The sequence below is a fragment of the Pelmatolapia mariae genome, linkage group LG5, assembly GCF_036321145.2.
Source record: "Pelmatolapia mariae isolate MD_Pm_ZW linkage group LG5, Pm_UMD_F_2, whole genome shotgun sequence".
Lineage (NCBI taxonomy): Eukaryota > Metazoa > Chordata > Actinopteri > Cichliformes > Cichlidae > Pelmatolapia > Pelmatolapia mariae.
In genome coordinates, this window is record NC_086231.1 from 29,345,479 (window position 1) to 29,364,927 (window position 19,449).

Genomic DNA, 19,449 nt, shown 5'->3' on the forward strand with positions numbered 1-19,449 from the left:
AACCTACTGTTACATACATGCTACTGTTTAGCAAATCATCACAACTCATACAGTCAGCCTGACTTACCAGACTTACCATTGTCGAATGCCAGGAATGTTGCCTCGTACACATTGTTCTTGACATATATGGACTCCCGGTCGAGCAGGGCCATGGTGGTGATCTGACCATTGGTCCTGTTAATCTTCAGCCAGTTCGCTGGATCTGATAACTTAGAGTACCTGCACGCACAGAGACGGAAAAATAAGGACAGGTCATTAAATCCAAAGATAAATACGCACATACAAGAGCCACATAATGACTTTTATACCAACTGTTACTTGAATGCCAGAGGCTCTGAATCTTTTATTTTGTTGATCCAAAGTACCCATTATCAGGTTGAATGTTCATTACCCGAATAAGCAAAACCAGCCAAGGACCTTTAAAATATTACAGTGACATGGAGAGTGGAACATATGTTCACCGAGCTAATCATAGCTGCAGCTCATTAGCATGAAGACCGATGAAAACCCAAACCCATATGCGGAACAGCCAAGCAGCACTCTTAACAACTTCACAGCTCTTAGTACCCACACAAACGCCACGGCAGCTCTCATCGGAGTCACGGGTTGAAGCGTCCACAAAACTGAAAGTGACAGCTGCACAGCGCAGGAAGTGCCTCAGGTCTAATGAGAAATGGTTAACTCCGGACAAGAAGAACTCTCGCTAGTTGGTACTGTGAATATGTGTGTGTGCGCGCGCATGTGTGTGTTTGCGCGTCAGCATAATGACAGGAATTTGGTGTGAGAGACACAGGAAGAAAAAAAGAGGCGGTGAGAGAGATCAGAGGCTTTTTTTTTTTCAGTATAAGCTTAGTTGGTGAAAGGGGGCTTAATTAAAAGAAGTCTGTTGAAAGCTGACACTAGTTAGCTAGAGGCTCACAGGCATCCACAAAACCAACTCCACCTACAGCTAAAGATGCACACAGTTCTGGGCTGGCACACATATGAAACAAATAAATTAGATAAGCAGGAGGACAGGCAGGTGCACTCATTATCATTATGCTTTTTAACAGCTTTTTTATTTTTTCCTTGAGAAAAGCAAACAAGCAAATGAAAATAAACATAATTTCTAGTCAAAGAAATTGTCATGCTGTGTTAGCCAAGGTGTGATGTTGCCCCGTAGGTTACACTATGGTATTTGCGCAGGATGCCTGGCACTCTCATCTCCTTCCTGTGCCAACAAGATGTCACCTCCAGCTGGCAGAGCGAAATATCTTACTATACTTCATTGGATTTTTTTCTTCTGACAAGAATCACGCCTTAAGCTTTAACCCTAATGTATTAACATAGCTTTACTTAATACCAATTAAACAAAAAAGGCGGTTAAGATTGTTTCTTTTTCCCAATTTTATAAGGATCACATCACACTGCTGCTGCAGCAGAAAGAGTCATATTACCTCTGTTTGTTATGTGAAAGACATCTGCAGATGACAACTGATTTTTATACCCTCCATATCTGTGACTGGCATTGACAGTAGTCTTTTTGCAGCTCTACATCTTCCAAATCCCAAACATGGCTATCAGGATTGCTGTCATGGAACAGCTTGCTCAGAAAATCTCTCACATGGCGCTTGCATTTAAGAGGCATGGAGGATCTAGTCTAAGACGTCATACACGTTGTTGCAGAATGAAAATGTTAGGATCCTAACTTTCTAGACAGCATAAGATGAATTGATGAAATACACCTTTAAACCTGGAACCAAGCTTTAAACTAAGACATTTATAAGTGAAGATTTAAGGACATATTCTCAGGTAATATCTAAAAATTATAAAATAAATACCAGAACACACTCCCATTAATTTAGCGTTTAGCTACCAGTTGAAGCACATCAAACAACATCATCTGGCAAGCAGACATGGCCTCACATCTACTTCATTTTTCTTTCCTCCCGTGAGGAGAAAAAAAGGCATAACATTCAGAAACATTTAAAAAAAAACCACACACATCTGGCTCCTCTCCCAAGCACTGCTCACACAGAGGCCTTTCAGTCATACTTGGCGGTTCCTCCTGTGCGCTTTTGCGTGTGGCTGTGTGTCTGCTCTTGTGCATTTCTCTTTCTTTTTTGTGCATATTGTGCAGGGGGTTCAAGTGAGGTCACCCAAAAGGAATAAAACAGCGGCAGCGGCGGCAGCAGCAGCATCAGCAGTGCAGACGGGGCTGTCGTGAGCTGAGTGTCTGCTGGCACGCGGCTTTGGAGAAGACAGCAGCTCTGAGCTCCCATCAATAACAGACACGCAGACTGACGGGGAAGAAAGCGACAGGGTCGGTCGGAGCGGGAAGGAGGGATGGATGAGAGAAAAAAAGGAGCAAAAGAGGAGTTACTTCTCTCAAAGGGCAGAACAGCTCAGCCCACTTGGTTTGCATGACATGTCTTTTTAGGAGAGGAAACCTGAGATGTGGCTATTGCTCACTCTTCTGTGCAGTATATATAAATATATATATATATGTGTGTGTGTGTACATCTCCCACAACCTCCCTCGCTATCAATTCAGTAACATTTCCACTGGGTTTCTCAGTGGAAGTGGCCGTCTTACTGACATTAAGAAAAATCAATCTCTCTCGTTGGAGCTGGCGATGGAGTGGAACAGTGCTGCCGGACCTTAGTGAGCATGTGGGAGTTTCTGTCACATAGGGTCAATGCCTGGATGGCATGATGCCCGCAGTGTGTCATCCCAGTTAGGAAGGATGGAGGGAGGGATCAATGAGGAGGAAGATAGGGATCTATGCAGGGCAGACAAACAGTGTCCAACTCATTATAGGATGACCTCTTCACACCAGTCGCCTGGCAACAGGGAGGTAACTGGGATGTGGGTGGGGGGGTCAGTTGAGAATGTCACCGAAGAGGCATAAACTGTGAAGAAAGCGATCGGCTCTGATTAAACAGTGGTGACAGTCAGAGAAGACACCTACACAGTGTAGGCAAAATATTGGAGATTTACATGAATATCAAGTACTCCCTCAGTCTATTGTACAAGACTTGGACACAACTCTATATTTTCTGAATCTGCTTATATCCCTAGCTTTGAATATACTATATAGAAAAGTTTTCTTTTCGGTTTGTTTTTGCAACTTCATAGTGGTTAGGTCTGAAAATGCATTTTATTGGGTTTTAGATGCACAAGCACAGATTTATAAACTGACAAGACACTGTCCATCCGTCTACAGCCAAATAAGATGCACAAGCTAAAATAGCTCAGTTGGAAGAGCATCAGCCTAAAAGTCCCTGGTTTTGATCCTGGATTCCAGCAGTATGTGGACTTTTTTGGGGGGCACCTGTGGAATCCTGAGTTGCTTCCTGATGCATCCATTGGAGTGTATTTGTGCATGTGTGTATGTGAATGTTAGTGCTCAGATAAAAGCACTGTGTGTGCGACTGGTTGAATGAGACAGTTATAAACTCTCTGAGTTCCCAACGTGAGTAGAAAGGGTGAACAAAAGCACCAGTCCATTTTGTACCACTTTGTAGTTCTTACATCCTGCATGGAGTTTAATGAAATTCTTAAACAAATCATTTTTCTGTATTTTTTCATACATAGGTTGATGTGGTAACGGGCTAAAAATCGGGGGAATAAATAGCAATAAAAACAAAAGAAATAAGCAAGTATTAAATATTGGCATCAATGCAGAATTTGACATAATTTAAGCATTTTAAGCTAAAGCGATGTTCTTTAAAGTGTGATACCTGACAGTCTGGTGAATAAAGTGGTCCGGGTCTTGAGCCGCAAACACGGTAAGAGTGGTCCCTGCTGGCACACCTTCTTCAAAGCGAATCATTTTTGGGTTGACGGGGAAGACAGGCGGCTCATTCACATCCTGCACAGAGATGGTTACGCCTGCTGTGGACTGAAGCGAGGACTGGATGCCACTGGCCAAGTGGGCCTGGTTGGACACGACCACAGTTAGCATGAAGGCACGATTCATCTCAAAATCCACGGGCTACAGAAAAAAAACAGAGGCGGGAGAGAGACGGAAGGGAGAAAGCGATACAGAAAAGTTAATGATGAGCGATTGGGGGAAAATGAGCGTGGCTGATTGCAAAATTAGTTCTAATTTTTAACCAGTTTAAGAAATGACATATAATTAAGCGAAAAACAATGCGCAACTATAGTCCTCAGTCTGGCACTTCACAGCATCTGGCACTTCACAGCAGGTGGAACGGTACAAGATGCGGAGCTGAATAATAAAGGGAACGACTGTATGGCTCCATTTTGAAGAATTATCAAACATTCGGCACATCAATCAGGGCGGCGTGCAGAGAAAGGAGGCTTATTTTTTACCTTGACCACTGTCACCATGCCCTCATTTGTGATGGGATTGGTGCGGATGGTGAAGTGTCCAGATGGGTCTCCGCTGACAATGCGATAGACTGCGTTCCAGTTAGGACTGTGGGGCTGATCCCGGTCCACCACTGTCAGGTTGGTCACCACCACGTTTACTTTGTTCTCCGGAACCTCCCCGGAAAACTATGCGGGACCAGGAAGGAAAGAAGCACGTGAACCACGAGGGAGGGTAGGATGGCAGAGGGAACATTATGCTAATACTCCTCAAGCAGTCAGCTAATGAATGTTAATAACTTGATTTATTGAGATTTTAAGCACATTCTGGAGCCATCATCAATCTTTTAGCATTTTACATAATTGTTATTATGAAAACAAACTGCTTTTAGGGTCAAGCCAATAATGCTCATTATATTAAAACATGAACTGAAAGTGGAAGCAAAACAAATGGGGGAGAAATTAGAAAGACAAGATAGGGGAAAAAGATAAACCAGGAGACATATTTGTTTAAATGTGGTTAATAGAGAATCATATCTTCCATTATGTTAATGCAGTCCCGTATTCCTCCCAATGCTTGCTCGTATGAAACTCTTTATTTAAACTAATGGATTTGTTCAATTAAGTGTTTACCCATTCAATTTAGATTCTGTGCATTCACCAAATCTAGGTCTTAATAAGCAATTAGATAAGTACTGTAATTAAAGCAGCAGTAGGAATAATCTTTGGCTAATGATCTTCATTATATTGCAATCTGAAACAACTCCCCTCTGAACTAACTCTGGAGGAAACTTGGTGACAGCTGCAGAGCCGAAAGAAGAATTTACAGTGCAATAGGATACAGTTCCCCGTCTACTGGGATTGATCTGGCTACTGAGCACACGAAGGTAGTCACGCACACGCACACACACATGCAGCGAAAGCTCTTATGTCACATGATAATCAGTGTTTCCTCTTGTGAAGCGTTAGCTTGTTTATGGTGTGAGTCTGCCAGCTGCTGTTCACTTTAATGGCTTCATCATCGTGGGATTAAAGCAGCATCCAAACCAACAGATTCCTCTCTTCCACTCCCTCCCACCCTCCTTGCTACCTCTTCTCCTGTTCCCCCTGCTGGGCTGATAAGCACAAAACAAATTAAATATGCACTCTGAGTCCCCGGTGTATGGGCTCCTCTATTTTCACCCTGTGTATGGGCTCCTCTATTTTCACCCTGGGCTTTAGCCTAAACGCCACCACAAACCTTCCAAGCTTGTTTGGCCACGCTGTCAGAGAGCCAAATGGAATATGCTCCCTTGGAGGCATGCACAATGCTCCTGACTATAGAGGATGGCCCATTCAAAATGGCCGCTCTCTGAGATGCAATGTGGCCCTATTGATAAGCCACGAGAGACACAGACTCGAGAGTTTCCGTAGGATTTTTTTCTTTTTAAGTTACAAGGAAAAGAAGTTATGATACTTTTATTTCAGTTATATAATAAAAGGCTTTTGTTGGTGTAACTAATTCTGGCTTCATAAGGATTCACACACAAACTTCATTTGCTCTTTCTTTTTAAACATGAATTATTCTTAGAGGCGGATCTTTTGAAGCCGTGACTATTTTGGCTTAAAAGCAAGATATACCGCTTCGGCTACGAGTGACAGTTAGCGGGATGAAGGTGAATACTGAAACATCTAGAGGTGTAAATTATGAATCACACAGTTTATCCAAACCGTTTGCATTCTGGCTGCATGAAAGATTTATAGTCAATACCTGTGCACTACATCCTCTGATTTTAGGCTAATATGCTTACATTAATACGTTTAGCTCAGAATAAAAGTAAGTCTAATGGCTCAGCAACCTATTATTTCTAACAACAATAGCCAATCCTATCTTTTATTAAGCTCTTACCCAGTATGTGACATACTTTATATCACGGCTAAACAGCGATGTAGTGTTTATCACAGGGATTGAACTATGTATTTGGTTCCTGTCCTTCTCTTTGTGCTCTCCCTTTGCTTATCAGGAAAACAATAAAGAAAACGTAATGATGGACGGGCTAAATTTACAACCATTCTTGGACTCACACATCAGCTGTAGCTGATGTAGCTGTAGCTGTTAATAAGCATACTTTTTTCTTTAATTTATATTTTCTTTTAAATGTTGTGTACTATACAAAAATTTAATGTGGTAATACAGTATATAGTGAAAAAGCAAAAATCTGACATTTTAAAGTTACAATGTGTAAAATTGTCAGTAGATTGCAGATTGCATAATCCTAGCTACGTGCTCAGGGAAAATGTGTTTTAGGCAGCCAAGAGAGATCATAAACATTAAAATAGTTAGACTGTACCCTACAATGGCTGTGGCCACCCAGCGTGTGTCTGCTACTGCTTGGAAGGCTCTCATTCAACCATTTACCACAGCTATCAGTGCTTGGTGAGAAGCCTCCACGTCTGTTTACTCTGGAAGAAGCCAGAAAACCTTGTCCGACAGGAGTTGACGCAGGTTGTTGAGGATATCCTGAACTTTTCTGTCATTAAACGTGGCTGTTTTTGCCACTGCAAGCCTCTGTTAGCTGTTGTTAGCCTCTGTTAGCTTCTACTCACTGTTCACTGTGTTAAAACGTTCTTTGAGGATGATGTGTTATTAAGATGCTGATGGCGTTGTGTCTTTCCTTTGCGTTTTCGTTTGTTTGCTATTCTATGACAATAAAGCAGGTATGATCCTTCATATCTTAAGTTTGAAGGTGCAGGCACGAATTTTAATGTCCCTCCACAGTATGTGAGCATCTACAAGTTCTCTTGTCCTCTACGTTTGGCGTACTACTATGTGGCTGGTCTCTACACACTATTAGTTAGAAGAGAGACGTCCTTGCCAGCGACTATATTCAAATATGTGGGGGAACGTTGCAAACCTGCTACTGCAGTATTTAGTTTTAATAAATCAATTTTAAGTTTGTGAGAATGCATCAATTTATTGGAAAATACAATTACATACTGTTCTGTGTCTATTTATGAGTAAAGTATCCTGTTTTCAATTAAATAACCTAAAAATTATTGACTGTACATTTATCTTGCAAAGCTAGAGCAAAACAATACTAAAGAGCTCTTTGTGTCCCTGAAAACAGTTCCAAATACTGATAAGAACATGGTATAGTACACATATTACATGACTTAAGACAAAATCCTGGCGGCTATGACCTCGCAAGTACAAATTTATACTAAAAAAGGTAAAATAAGGGAGCTTTTAGAAATAAACTACTCAGAAAGTGAAGATGTGATGCTACACGTGCTGCAGTCAGTATAGTAGGCTATGGAGTCAGAGCCACTCCGCTTAACAATTTGTGTGGCAAAACACCCATTTTAAATTACCCTAAATATACTTAAAAAAAAATGTTCTGTAAAATTCACACTTCTCCTAATTATTGTTGAGTCAGTGCTTGATCGTGACAAGGGTGTACACTTGATTAAATTGTTTGATTAGACCTACTGTGGCAATAGCATTGTCTTTTAGTTCATCACATATTGCCAAACATAGCAGTGACATTACACATTGAGGCACATGTGGTGAAATGAATAAAACATTTTGGTGTTTTTTTTTTTTTTTCCAAATTAGATGCAGTATATCGGCTTGGTTTACACCCCCGTAAGCAATTTCACTTAATTAACGTGCTTATGTTTTCTCTATGCCTCCTGCAGAGAGCAATGAATTCTTCTCGGGTCTGTCATAGACAAATAATTACTGAAGCGCTCTAAGTCATGTTGGGAAGCAAAACAAGTAGTAGAGACTGACAATGCAGTGGAAATGGCATCTGCTGGAAAACAACTTCTCCGCTGTGGCTGTTAATGTGTTAATGTGCTGCGCTGATACATTACAGCACTAGAAACACACACCAAAATATGGTGAGCCCAAGCTTTACTGACAAGCTCAGACATATTTTTGCAGTTGTGCAGGAGTGTTGTAGGCAAACTGTGTGTGGATGTTGAGGTGAGAGTCTGGGTTGGGAAACTTTCTAAACGTCAGATCACATCCTCGCTCCAGCAAACTAAAACAAATTACATAACCCTCAGTGGTTTCTGGCTCTTTGTAGCCTTTAAATAGTCCAGTCCCTGCTGAGAAAAAACAACATATATCACAGTTTGTATGGGTTAAAAATGTATATACATGGGCTTGCAGTTTTGTGGTAAAGGAGCCAGAACCGCAGACGGGGAAGGAGGGGGACGTAGACCCATTATGTGTAGAGCGGCAGCCTCGTTCATTGAGCTCTACCTCTGACAGCTGGGGAGCTCTTATCAGAGCATGCGGCTGGAACTGTACTGGCACGCACGCTGACGACGGCCCCGCTGAGGAGACTGGGATCACAGTGTGTGACACTGACACACTGTTTGCTCTGCCTTTGAGCTTTGCTGAAAACAGCATCTGTCTCTCTTTGGAATCCTAGAAATCCAAATGTTTACATAAAGCGCAGCCATGGCCCTGTAGGTCTATCAGACTGTGGTCAGCGTTTGATCCTGTTCCAGTCGTACAGTCATTCGAACTCTTAAAACTAAGCAAATGTACAACTAACAACACAAGCACTTGTTCTAGAAAAGTGGGCCCGCTGTAGCGTGTCTTCCTGTCAGGCCAGTGTGGCGGTGTAAGGGATTGGGGGTGGATGCCTGCAGATAAATTCCAACTACACGAGGCAATGTGAGCAGGAAAAGAAAACTGATCTCATTCAGCTCCTTTTCCCGCCTCTCTTTAATCTCCTGTCACTCTCCTGTATTCTGCACAAATTTCTCCTCATAGATCTGTCCTCATCTCAAAGTGTTGTACACGGTCGCATTTCCCTCCTTTTTTTATGCTTCGGTAGCGTTAACATTTCAACAGCGCTAACACTGCACTGTGTGGTTGTTGACACTGACCAGACAGTGTGTTTTCAAAACAAAAATGTTTGAGCATACGTTTTCACTTAAAGGCTTAACCAACAGCATGTCTATAGAACAGCTGGTTAGCATGGCAACTAAATATATAGCTATTAAAATGTCAGATGAGGGTCGAAAGGCAAAGGATGACACCTTTTGACCCAAAGGTTAGCCCCACTGTCACTGGTGACACACGCTATACACTGAAAAAAAGGGATTGGCCATCTCTTGGATTTATGTAAGCATCTTGCGTGTATTCAACACAATTGCCTCATGCTTTAAAGTTAAGTGTAACTATATAGTGTTGAAACTACATGATATGCAGAGAGGGTAGATTAAATTGTTCATATCATGTTCGAGTGAAGTAAGTCAATAATATAGCAATGTTAAATCTCGCAACACTGCATGTGATTTTATCTCAACAGCTTTGGATCGTGGTTTGAGGAAGGCATCCATCTCAGTCAAGTCAAGCAGCCGCCTTTGGGTGGTTGTTACATTTACAAAAGTCTAACTTGTAATTTGAACAAAATAATTTCATGTTTCTGTGGTGAAGGTAATTAAATCATGTAGGATTTGTATGAACTTAATTTGTTCTTGTTGAGATGACATGATACAATCTAGTAAGAGTGGTTAGTTGCTGGACTCATGAAATTCACAAGATCACATGAGATTTGAAACTGCAGGAAAATCACTGGAGTTATAAGAGGCAGACAACTACACACACGACACGTATGCTATCGCTATTTATTGTGGTTTATCATAGCTTTCCTACTTTCCTACCAATCCTGGATTGGTGGTGTGGTGGTTAGTGCTGTTGTCTCACAGCAAGAAGGTCCTGGGTTCAAATCTGCAATCTGGCTAGTTTGCAGTGGTTTCTCTCTGGGCACTCTGGTTTTCTCCCACAGTTAAAAATCATGCAGTTATTAGAGTTATGTTGATTGGTGATTCCAAATTGCCCGTGAATGTAAATGGTTGTTTGTCTCTATGTGATAGACTGGTGAGCTGTCCAGGGTGTACCCTGCCTCTTAAATCTATCACTTCAGGGATATGCCCCAGCCCCCCCTGCAACTTGGATAAAGATAGGCGGATGGTAGTTGTTGTAAATCCATTTCATTTTCATGTTAACCAGACTCTAGACTTTGTTGAACATTATGTAATATGAAGATAACATGTAGTATTTAAGTGACCAAGTAGTATTGGGGTAAAAGCTATTGACTAGTTTTGGAATAAAATGACGAAATCGTTATTTTAATCGAAAACGATTAAAATATTCCAAGAGTTCAACTTACTTCATCTAAACATGTTTCAATCACGTTTAAGCGACACAAAATGCACAGGTTTACTGAATATGAATAAGTTGTGTTGATTTAACTAAGTTGTTTAAGTTTCTGCCAAAGCAAAACAGTTGTGTGCAACCAATGTCCATTACTGAATTAAGTAAATCCAACATGGTCTTTTTTTCAGTGTATTCTGCATGAAGACAATAGGACAGAAATAGAATGATATTAAGGCTCATACAGCCCCACACAGCAGGCTAATACAGCTTCAGTCTGCGAGTGCAGACAAGACTCACCGTCCTCACTGTCAGTTCAGGCGGGTTGTCGTTGATGTCTGTAATAGAGATGAGGGCGGTGGCTGTGTTGGAGAGTCCAAAATTCAGGTTGCCCTCCATGTCAGTGGCCTGGACAATAATGGTGTACTGAGAAACTTTCTGTAAAAACAAGCAGGAAAAGACAAACGATAGTGATCAAATCCTTGTACAAACAGAAAGAAATCCCAGTATTTCTCCATCTCACACTGACACTGGAATAAAAGCCCTCTCAGCTCTTGTACATGCATGCCCAACTATTTATTTTTATTTTTTTTATTTACAGTAGTTGGTCAGCTGTAAATATTTATTCATTTACTGCTGACCAACTACTGGAACAACTGAGTAGCTGAAGTCTGCTCAAAGACTTTACCTGCTCGATACCAGATAGCGAGTAGCACACATGCACAAACAAAACACACAAAGTTGCAGAAAGGGAGCAATGTGTTGTTAAAAGGCCCATCCATTACTGACTAAAAGTCTTGGCTTTCTGCTGAGAGAATGGAGTTGGATCATCACTCATTTTAATGGTGGTGCTGCCACTTTAAGATGCACCACGGTGCTTTAGATAATACCAGAAGGTGAATGGGCCTTATTTCGTATGAGCGGGTGTCACCCTAGAGTGTACTGCGGTAAAGACTGCTATAGTACAGTGCCATGACCAGGAAAACAAAAAGAAAAATCAAACACGAAGCTTTCTTTAGATACAAAAAAACCCCACAGAGAGAATACATCCACAGTGCAGCGACACTGTCCATGGTGCTGAAAGTTCAGACTGTCCCTAGACTCAGCACTGGAAAGAGGTCTCTGTGTGAGTGTGATTCCATCCTGACAGCATATAAGCCTCTCTGCTTTGTGGCTTTGCAGTCTCTTTCCCTTTTTATGAATCCACTTGGCTCAGGCCGCCATTGTAGAAGGAATGAACGTCAAGGACAGGGCACTGTTCGTTTCACAGGGCCTGCTGTGTTGCTGAAGATCCAGAATGAGTTCTACCAGTGCTCTAATGTTCATTTGTTGCTATGCTACCTTTACTATATGTGCTGAGGTCACAAGTTCTAGCAATTTGATGGCCAGTGGCACTTATGACAGACTCTTTGAGGGAACAAGAACAAACCGAGCCAGAGGCCGTGTAGCTATAGATAATGTAGTTACAGATTCCTGCTTAGATAGCAGTTTCTTTACTTTTTAATTTCTTTGACTCATGTCCTCCCCACCCCCACCCCGGTTTATGGTGTGTTCTTTGTTAATGCACACTCCCTGCTTCTTTTGATCTCCTCCTATCTTTTTTTGCTATCTTAGCTTGGTGTATTTTTTTTCTCTCCCTGCATCTCTGCCAGAATCTCACACTATATCTCTATATCGCCTTCTCTCCCTCCCACTCTTTCTTTTTTCAATAGTGAAGGATGCAGTTGATTTTTAGATCAAAGCATTCAGACCAGTTAAAACAGCCAGCTGGAGTCATTTAGCATCTCTCCAAGTCATTATGAAGTGCACAGACATGTTAATCTGCACCAAACCAAGCCTATTAATGAAAACTCAATACTGGCTGCCCTTTATTAGACTCATAATGAAATATCAATACCATCTCCCCTCATACAGAGCTTCAGTAAATAGAGCATCCAATGAATGTGTCTCTCTGCAGACTCATTTAGATCCGGTCACATACATCAGTCTAGAAATAGCACCAGATGGCTGCAGGAAGCTAATAGGCTTAAGCTTTGATGGACGGTTCTTTCTTGGTCAGGTGAAGAAAAAAATGCCTGGACCTGAGCCAGCAGGTGGAGCTCTCAGACAGTAGCGGATGTGGCTGATGCACTCTATCCTGCAGGGTTATATCACTCATCTGAGAGTAGCTGTGAGTTTATGGCCCTGCTAGCGCGCACATCCTCATCTGTCCACATCCGCTAACGTTCCAGTGAGTGGGAACAGGTGGGACACTCAGACACTTACACGCTGGGCGTACACACACACACACACACACGCACACACACACACACGTAGGCACGCGCACACAGCCAAGCGTTTTCTGCTGTCCAAAAGTGGCTACCCGAAAAAAACAGTAAAGGGCTCTCTAATGAGTCCTATGGAAGCACTGAACAGAAAATCTCTCTGTTAGATTAGAGTCCAACACTGGCAGGAAGTACAGCTTGACCAGCAGCAACAGTCCAGACTTTGTTGCTGTTCTCGAGTGTCACTGACTTAATCTGCAAAAGCTTAAAACCATCAGAGGTCACAGAAACACCTGCACACAGAGCTCCGCCAACAACAACAGCACTCAATCCCTTTTTTCACAGGGACCAAATTAGGTAGTTCATATCGGAGCTTGAGGAAAGAAATGGCTTCAGGCTATCAATGTTAGCTACTCAACATGTCAAGCCAGGCAGCCATCAGGACAAGTGGAAAAAGCTGGCGGCTCTTAGGAGGCAAATGGTCCAGTGGGGCAATCTTAGCAAGAACAAAGTCGAGGAAAATCCTGGTCAGAACTGGGAAGGCAAGTGGAGAGGAGTGCTCTTCTAGCAACACACACGCAGTAGCGAACTGTCCCTGATCTGAGCGTGCAGTTTCACTCAGACATGCTGTGAAGGCACACTTAAAGAGGGTAAAGAGACCGCAACCAGATGAGTAAAGGACTTGTTTTGTAAATGTGTCGTTTGCGGATTGTGTTCTGGCTTACCGGGCTCCCAGTGGCCACGGTCATTAGCTTGTCACTTACAATCTGTCTCAAATGGCCCAGTACACGCCTAAAACTGCGAAAACCAGCTTCTTTCGTCCTTTGACTACACTCTCCCAGCGACCACCTCAGCAACCCCCTCAGTGTCACTGAACCCCATTACAGTTTCCACTCAGTCCAGCTGACATCAATTAAATTTACACAATTTGATTTGATGCTGTTCGATTCCATTTCATTAGATTTTAGTTGGGTTCAGTTCAATTTGCTCCAGTTCACTTCTCTTACACCGATGCCACTGAAAATCAGAGAAATCTATAGTTACAAGTAGACGTGCGGAAACTCGCAGTCCACACAGCTACTCTCCATTTTTACATTTTTCCCCTGTTAGTACCAAAAAACATGCATCCTATTCTCTCTTCTTCACTCACATGGAGGTCCCTCAGGTTGGTGTAAGGACAGGAATGGCTCAACACTGGTTTGAAGACACAAGCCAGCTGAGACTCACTGTCAGCAGCACACAGTGCAACACTGACAGAGGTACATGTTGGTACATGTGGGATATAAACTCTAAAGCTACTTGATTAGATATGCCTCCACATTTATGCAATCAGCGCAGAGTCACCTACAAGATAAATAAGAGCTCTGAGTCACAAATATAACAATCTGCCAGACTAAAACAGAGATACTGAGCAAGAGATTCCATGAGTTGCCAAAGTCAGAATTACAAAGGGGTGCACAGGAAATCAGTTAAACAAACAGGAACATGATGCACGTGCTATTGCAAAATTTTTGGCTCCAACATGTTATAAACATATAAAAACAGTTTGGTGGAAATGTCATATTTACGGCTCTTTTTAATCTTATTTCCATGCTTATATCTTGTGTTTTCATTATTTATACTGTTTAATGCAGAGGTTTGTCTCTAATCACCTCTTTGTGCAAACAGGAGGACAGCTTGACTTAGGTGTATTTGTGTGCTGAGAGAGTGCTTGTTTAGCTGAACAAAGCTGTGTGTCAACATCAAGGCTCGTGGCCAAATGTGAGAATTCTGTGCAAACTTTGCAAAATCGGATCTGCGTATCACTTTCAGTTCGCCTTAGGTTTTTAGCTACACACTTATACCTGTGATCTGCACAGGCACAGCGATGCACCCCCAGTGAAAATATGCCATATATGCAACTCAAATTTACCTTCAAGAGAAGGAAAAAGAAAAAGTCATCAAAATCCTCGGGACACATCATCTAGGAAGCATCAACGTCTGTAGTGTGCAAATCCATCTGACGGAGCTTGAGATATTTCATTACATGAGGGAAAACTCTGAGCTGCTGGCAGTGCCAGAGAAAATGTCAGGGGATCACCAAAAGTCAGTTATCCCAGGAGACAATGGATATTAAAAAGACTTCACAACAATCCATCTAGCAGTTGTCAAGATATCTCAGTCTGGACCTAAATGGTGTCCTAACAGGCAGACTGAAAAAGAGAGCAACACTTCCCAGTTTGTACTGGGCAAACACCTTTCATCTGAGTCTAGTCTTTCAGATATTGAGACTGTTTATTGATTCAACAAGAACGGATGTGAGAATATTTGGTCCTCCAATAAATCAGGAAAATCTACAGCCGGGAAAGACAGAAACATTGTGGTGTGCAGGATATTGTTGACATCAACTAAACTTTGTTATCTAGTACAGGTTTAGCTAAAGATATTATGCACAGGCTTTAAGATGTGAGGCCTTTGGGCTTTTCCTCTCTCAAATCATATTTTCATGGGGCAATTATTGGAATTCCTTATAATGTGTTAATATGCACTGGGATGCTTCTCAGTCTCTCTAGTCCTCTTCTACCAATTGCAGCATTATATGGAAACAGAGAAACTGCATTTCTATTTCTCTCAAACGCCTTTTCTGTCTGCTTCCAGCCTGACTTTTGGGGTAATGTGAGCTATATTGTACAGATGTGTAGGGACAGCCAGTGAGATTTAGAGATTTATCTCTAATAAAATTATCAAGACGTACAGACAAGTCCTGACAGAAGACTAGAGAAGCAAAGAATTGACAAAGGTGACCCAGTTCAGCACCGTGTTGCTCCACATAATAAAGCAGATAGCGAGTGGACATGTTCTTGATTGAATGTTGACTACAAACTGTCAACATCTACCTACACGCGTCAATACTTTTCATTCAGCATCCAGCTCACAATCCTCCGATGGTTTCACTGTCTGGAGCTCCAGAGCAAGAAGGTGAATTAACATAACTCAGCAACTCAGAGGCAATAAAGCTGCGGGACTATTTCGGATGCCAGTTCTCAGCCTACATCCCCAGTTGGGCTTTGCAGATCCTAATGGAGCCAGGCTGTGGGCACTCATGTCCTTGAGGCAGTCCAGGCGATGTCCTAATCGACGTTGAGACGGTCCAATGTTGAGCTGGCACCTGGCAACTCAGCACCATGCCACACCAGACTGTTCCAACCCAGGGCTCATGGGAGACTGAGACAGCCTGGGGTAATGAAAGGAAACAGCTACGCCTGCCAGAGGAACTGAAGCCACGGGGAGAGGGCGCAAAGGGAGAGTGTCCGTGCCAGCTGTGGCACTCTGACATGGCCCACTCTGCTACCTGCTGCATCTGAGCTGCACTTCATTAGAAGGCTGTTTCTTCATTCATATTTTTTTTAGAACAGCATGCATGTACGAAACTGCAAGTGCCTTAAACCCAGTGGACGATGACATAAAAACATTCGTGCTTACTGTATTTATATTTAGCTCATGAGCCTGTGGGCAGGAGTGTGTGGAGGGTTAAGGGTTGTTGTGAGTGAGGCAGAATAATTGGTATACAGTGGTGTCAGAGGCAGGTGATACTGAGCTAACCTCCATGTACCCCCTGTTCTCCTCAACACGAGCCGCTGCTTCACCTTTTAATTAGCACATGAATATCCTAATTAGATGCCAGAACCAGGGATGAAGATTAGTTAAAGCGCGAGAGAATGAGAAATGGGCGGGGATATGCGGTGCGCAAACTGTTTATTCACTGTCAATACAAGTAGTATGAATGCCCATGACTCTGCATAACATCAGGTGCCTATACCACACTGGTTGCTCAGACCCCCCCGTGCAACACCTGGGATCTCATTCTTCTGCTTTCGCTGCTCCTCCTTACTCGGTATGAGCGGCATTGCCTATTTACGACACGGGTGTATGCGCGCATGTGCCCATGTGTCTGTGCTTGTTTGTGTTGATGACCTTGACAGCAGGTGGGTGAACTCCCAGGTGTGTCCTAGTTTTTTGTGGGAGGATCACAGGCAGGTGGGACTGTGCCTGGCTTGATGTGTCCAGATTAATGAGCTTTCCCTCACTCACATCAGCTGCTACTGCCGCAGCCTGGGCCAAGCTGGAAACAGGGACACAGACCTGGCCCGCATTCACTAGACTCATTTATATTGTCCCACAAATGTGCCACGCTATCATGCCACGCCAGCTCCATATAAAAATTGGATAAGGAAGAAGCATTGATGTATTGTCTCTTCTGTTATCAAAACCTGCTTCTGTTCTTGATATTTTAACCATAATTATTCTCTAAATACGCTTGCTGTACTGCTGGTAAAATCCTGTTTTTCATTTTCAATGTATTGGCTGGCCAGGTTTAGCGCTGAGAGGGACCGGTGGGATTTCTCAGAATATAAACATTATGAGACACACTCAGTGGTGCTTTTATGCCGGCAATAAAATCAGCCAACTAAGTTATGGGGATGAGATTATCCCCCATAATGAAGGCATATGAATTTGAATGTTTTTGCCGATTTTTAGCGGGATAGGGGATAGGTTAGAGCATTTGTGTTTGAGACAGTGTCTGCAACACGAAACGCCTGATGAAACGCGGCTGCCCATAGTAACCCGATGTTGGGAAAAACAAAAGTTCACCCCCGGTGACCTTTCTCATTAGCAGAATAAGATGGAGGATAGCGCTGTGGTTTTGGTGGTGTGTGGGTTGGCAAAGGACCACAGCGAGCAACAGACACGGCAACAGCGGATGAGGCAAACGAAGGCAATGAAAAGAACACTCCTGTGACCTCGTCAGCAGAGAGGTGCTGGATTTACGCGCCTATTATGCCTGCCCTGCTCTGCGTGCTGAGATACTTGCCGGTCATTTTTATTTACACACAATAAGCAGACACGCAAATGAATCAAAATTAATGAGGTAATTTTGTGCTCGGTTTGACATTTGTGAAAGGGGGAATGCGGCTGACTTGTTTGTTTTTTTTTTAAAGGCTTTGTTATAATCTGCGATTAAAATTAGGTTTTGGGAATTTGCAGGTGGATTTATTTATTTGGGTCTTTATACATTTGTTTATTCAGAAAAAAAGTATAGTATGCATATAGAAGTCAAGGAAGTTCATTGTAAAGCAACTGTTAAACAACTAGTAAAGTCTAGTATGAACTTGTGCAAATCTGGATTAAACAATTGGCAAATTGGGATAACGTAGGTCTCGCCTAGGCCTGCATTAAACAACAAAGCCGCTTACCTTGCTATGTGGATTGAGTCTAGCTTACATACTAAATGCCATTAAAAGTTGGGGATGGGATTATACTGCCTTACAAAAATGCACACAGACAGGAGGGGATGGTTGCTTTTCTTATTGCGCTATTTTTTTAATGTGCTGCAATGTGCTGGAGGAAGCACACACAGTCGGTGCCCTTGTAATATAATGGCTGCCTGCCACAACAAAGTGGAGGGCAAAAGGACATCCGCACAGAGCACTGTGTACACACACTGATGATAAACTTTACATTACATGCACCCCAGTGGGCACCTCGTGTGCTCGCGAATGCTGAATCTTTATTACGTTGGTGTAATAAGTAGTGATAGTCTAGTTTTGAGCCCCGTCACTGTTCTGGGACTGTTTTTGATGAACACAGAAAATTAGGTAGAAAAACAGATAAAGTAACAACATTTTATTCTTTAGTATTATATAAGAATGTGACACTAAACACACACTAATGGACGCATAACATAACCGAACCTTCATAATTGTTTTATTGCGTGGGCACAAATGAGATGCAGAGTGAATCATTGATGTAAGTAACGGGAGCACAGAACACACAGCTTACACTGACCTCTCTGTCCAGGCCGGCTGCCACCGTAACGATGTCTCCAGTCTCACTGTTGATGGTGAACATGTTGGGGATGGGGCTGTGGGGGCTCTGGGAGAGGATGCGGTAGCGCACCATGCCGTTCGCTGTGGTGGAGTCGTCTGAGTCTGTGGCGGTAACCTGCATCACAGACGAGCCTGCGGAGAGAAAGATTTGGAACTGTAGCAGATATACACGGATATGCTGGCTTGAGTAGAAGAGGTCAGGCTGGGAAAAAAAGAAAAAGAAAAAGTAAGCAGGCATACATTAAAATAAAATTTTAAAAAAGGGCTTTTCAAGTGACTTTGTTTGTTAAAGATTTTTTCTGAAGTATCAAAGAGAAGAAAGTCGGGTGTGTGAAGACTCAGAAGACACAAAAACTTGAAACAAGTCAATCAAGACTTTCCAAATTGCTGTGGCGTGTCGTTCTTTGGCAAACATCTTTTAGAGTCAGAGCTATTACAGAGGAGAGCACAAAAACACAAAAACACAAACAAAACCTGTTAAATAAGCTCCCATTTTAAAGCTGCGCTGTTTGGTGGTCTATATATTTCAAACTAGCAGGGCAAAGTTTCCACCTCTGTAGAGTCCATTTAGTAATGAGCACCGGGTCTTCTGCCACTTCCACCATCCATTATTTCAGCCTTCGGCAGCACTGTCGCTGCCCTTAATGCTTCAATACACTCTCCCTATTTGTCTTAGAATCACAGATAAACACTGCCATTTAAGCCAGAAAGCACAGAGGTAGAGAGGCAGAGGGAGTGCTCACGAGGATGTGTGTAGGAAGGGTGTGTATGTGCCCACAGTTCCTTCCAGGCACATGTATGCATTAGTATGCATGTGCGTGTTTGTGTCCTCTCAGCATGTTTCAGG

At 42.6% G+C, this 19,449-nt stretch overlaps 1 protein-coding gene across 3 annotated transcripts in view; it reads right to left on the bottom strand.

Annotated features, from left to right (window-relative positions):
* Positions 1–19,449, bottom strand: part of cdh4 (cadherin 4, type 1, R-cadherin (retinal)) — a 212,901-nt gene that overhangs the window by 10,196 nt on the left and 183,256 nt on the right. For 2 of the 3 annotated variants that reach the window (XM_063474658.1, XM_063474656.1), the window contains 5 exons: positions 18,562–18,734; positions 10,772–10,909; positions 4,318–4,503; positions 3,723–3,976; positions 68–219 (listed from right to left, as the gene is read on the bottom strand). In XM_063474658.1, the coding sequence (XP_063330728.1) occupies positions 68–219; positions 3,723–3,976; positions 4,318–4,503; positions 10,772–10,909; positions 18,562–18,734 (903 nt within the window). The remainder of the gene's footprint in view (positions 1–67; positions 220–3,722; positions 3,977–4,317; positions 4,504–10,771; positions 10,910–18,561; positions 18,735–19,449) is intronic. The other variant, XM_063474657.1, reaches the window with a different exon arrangement.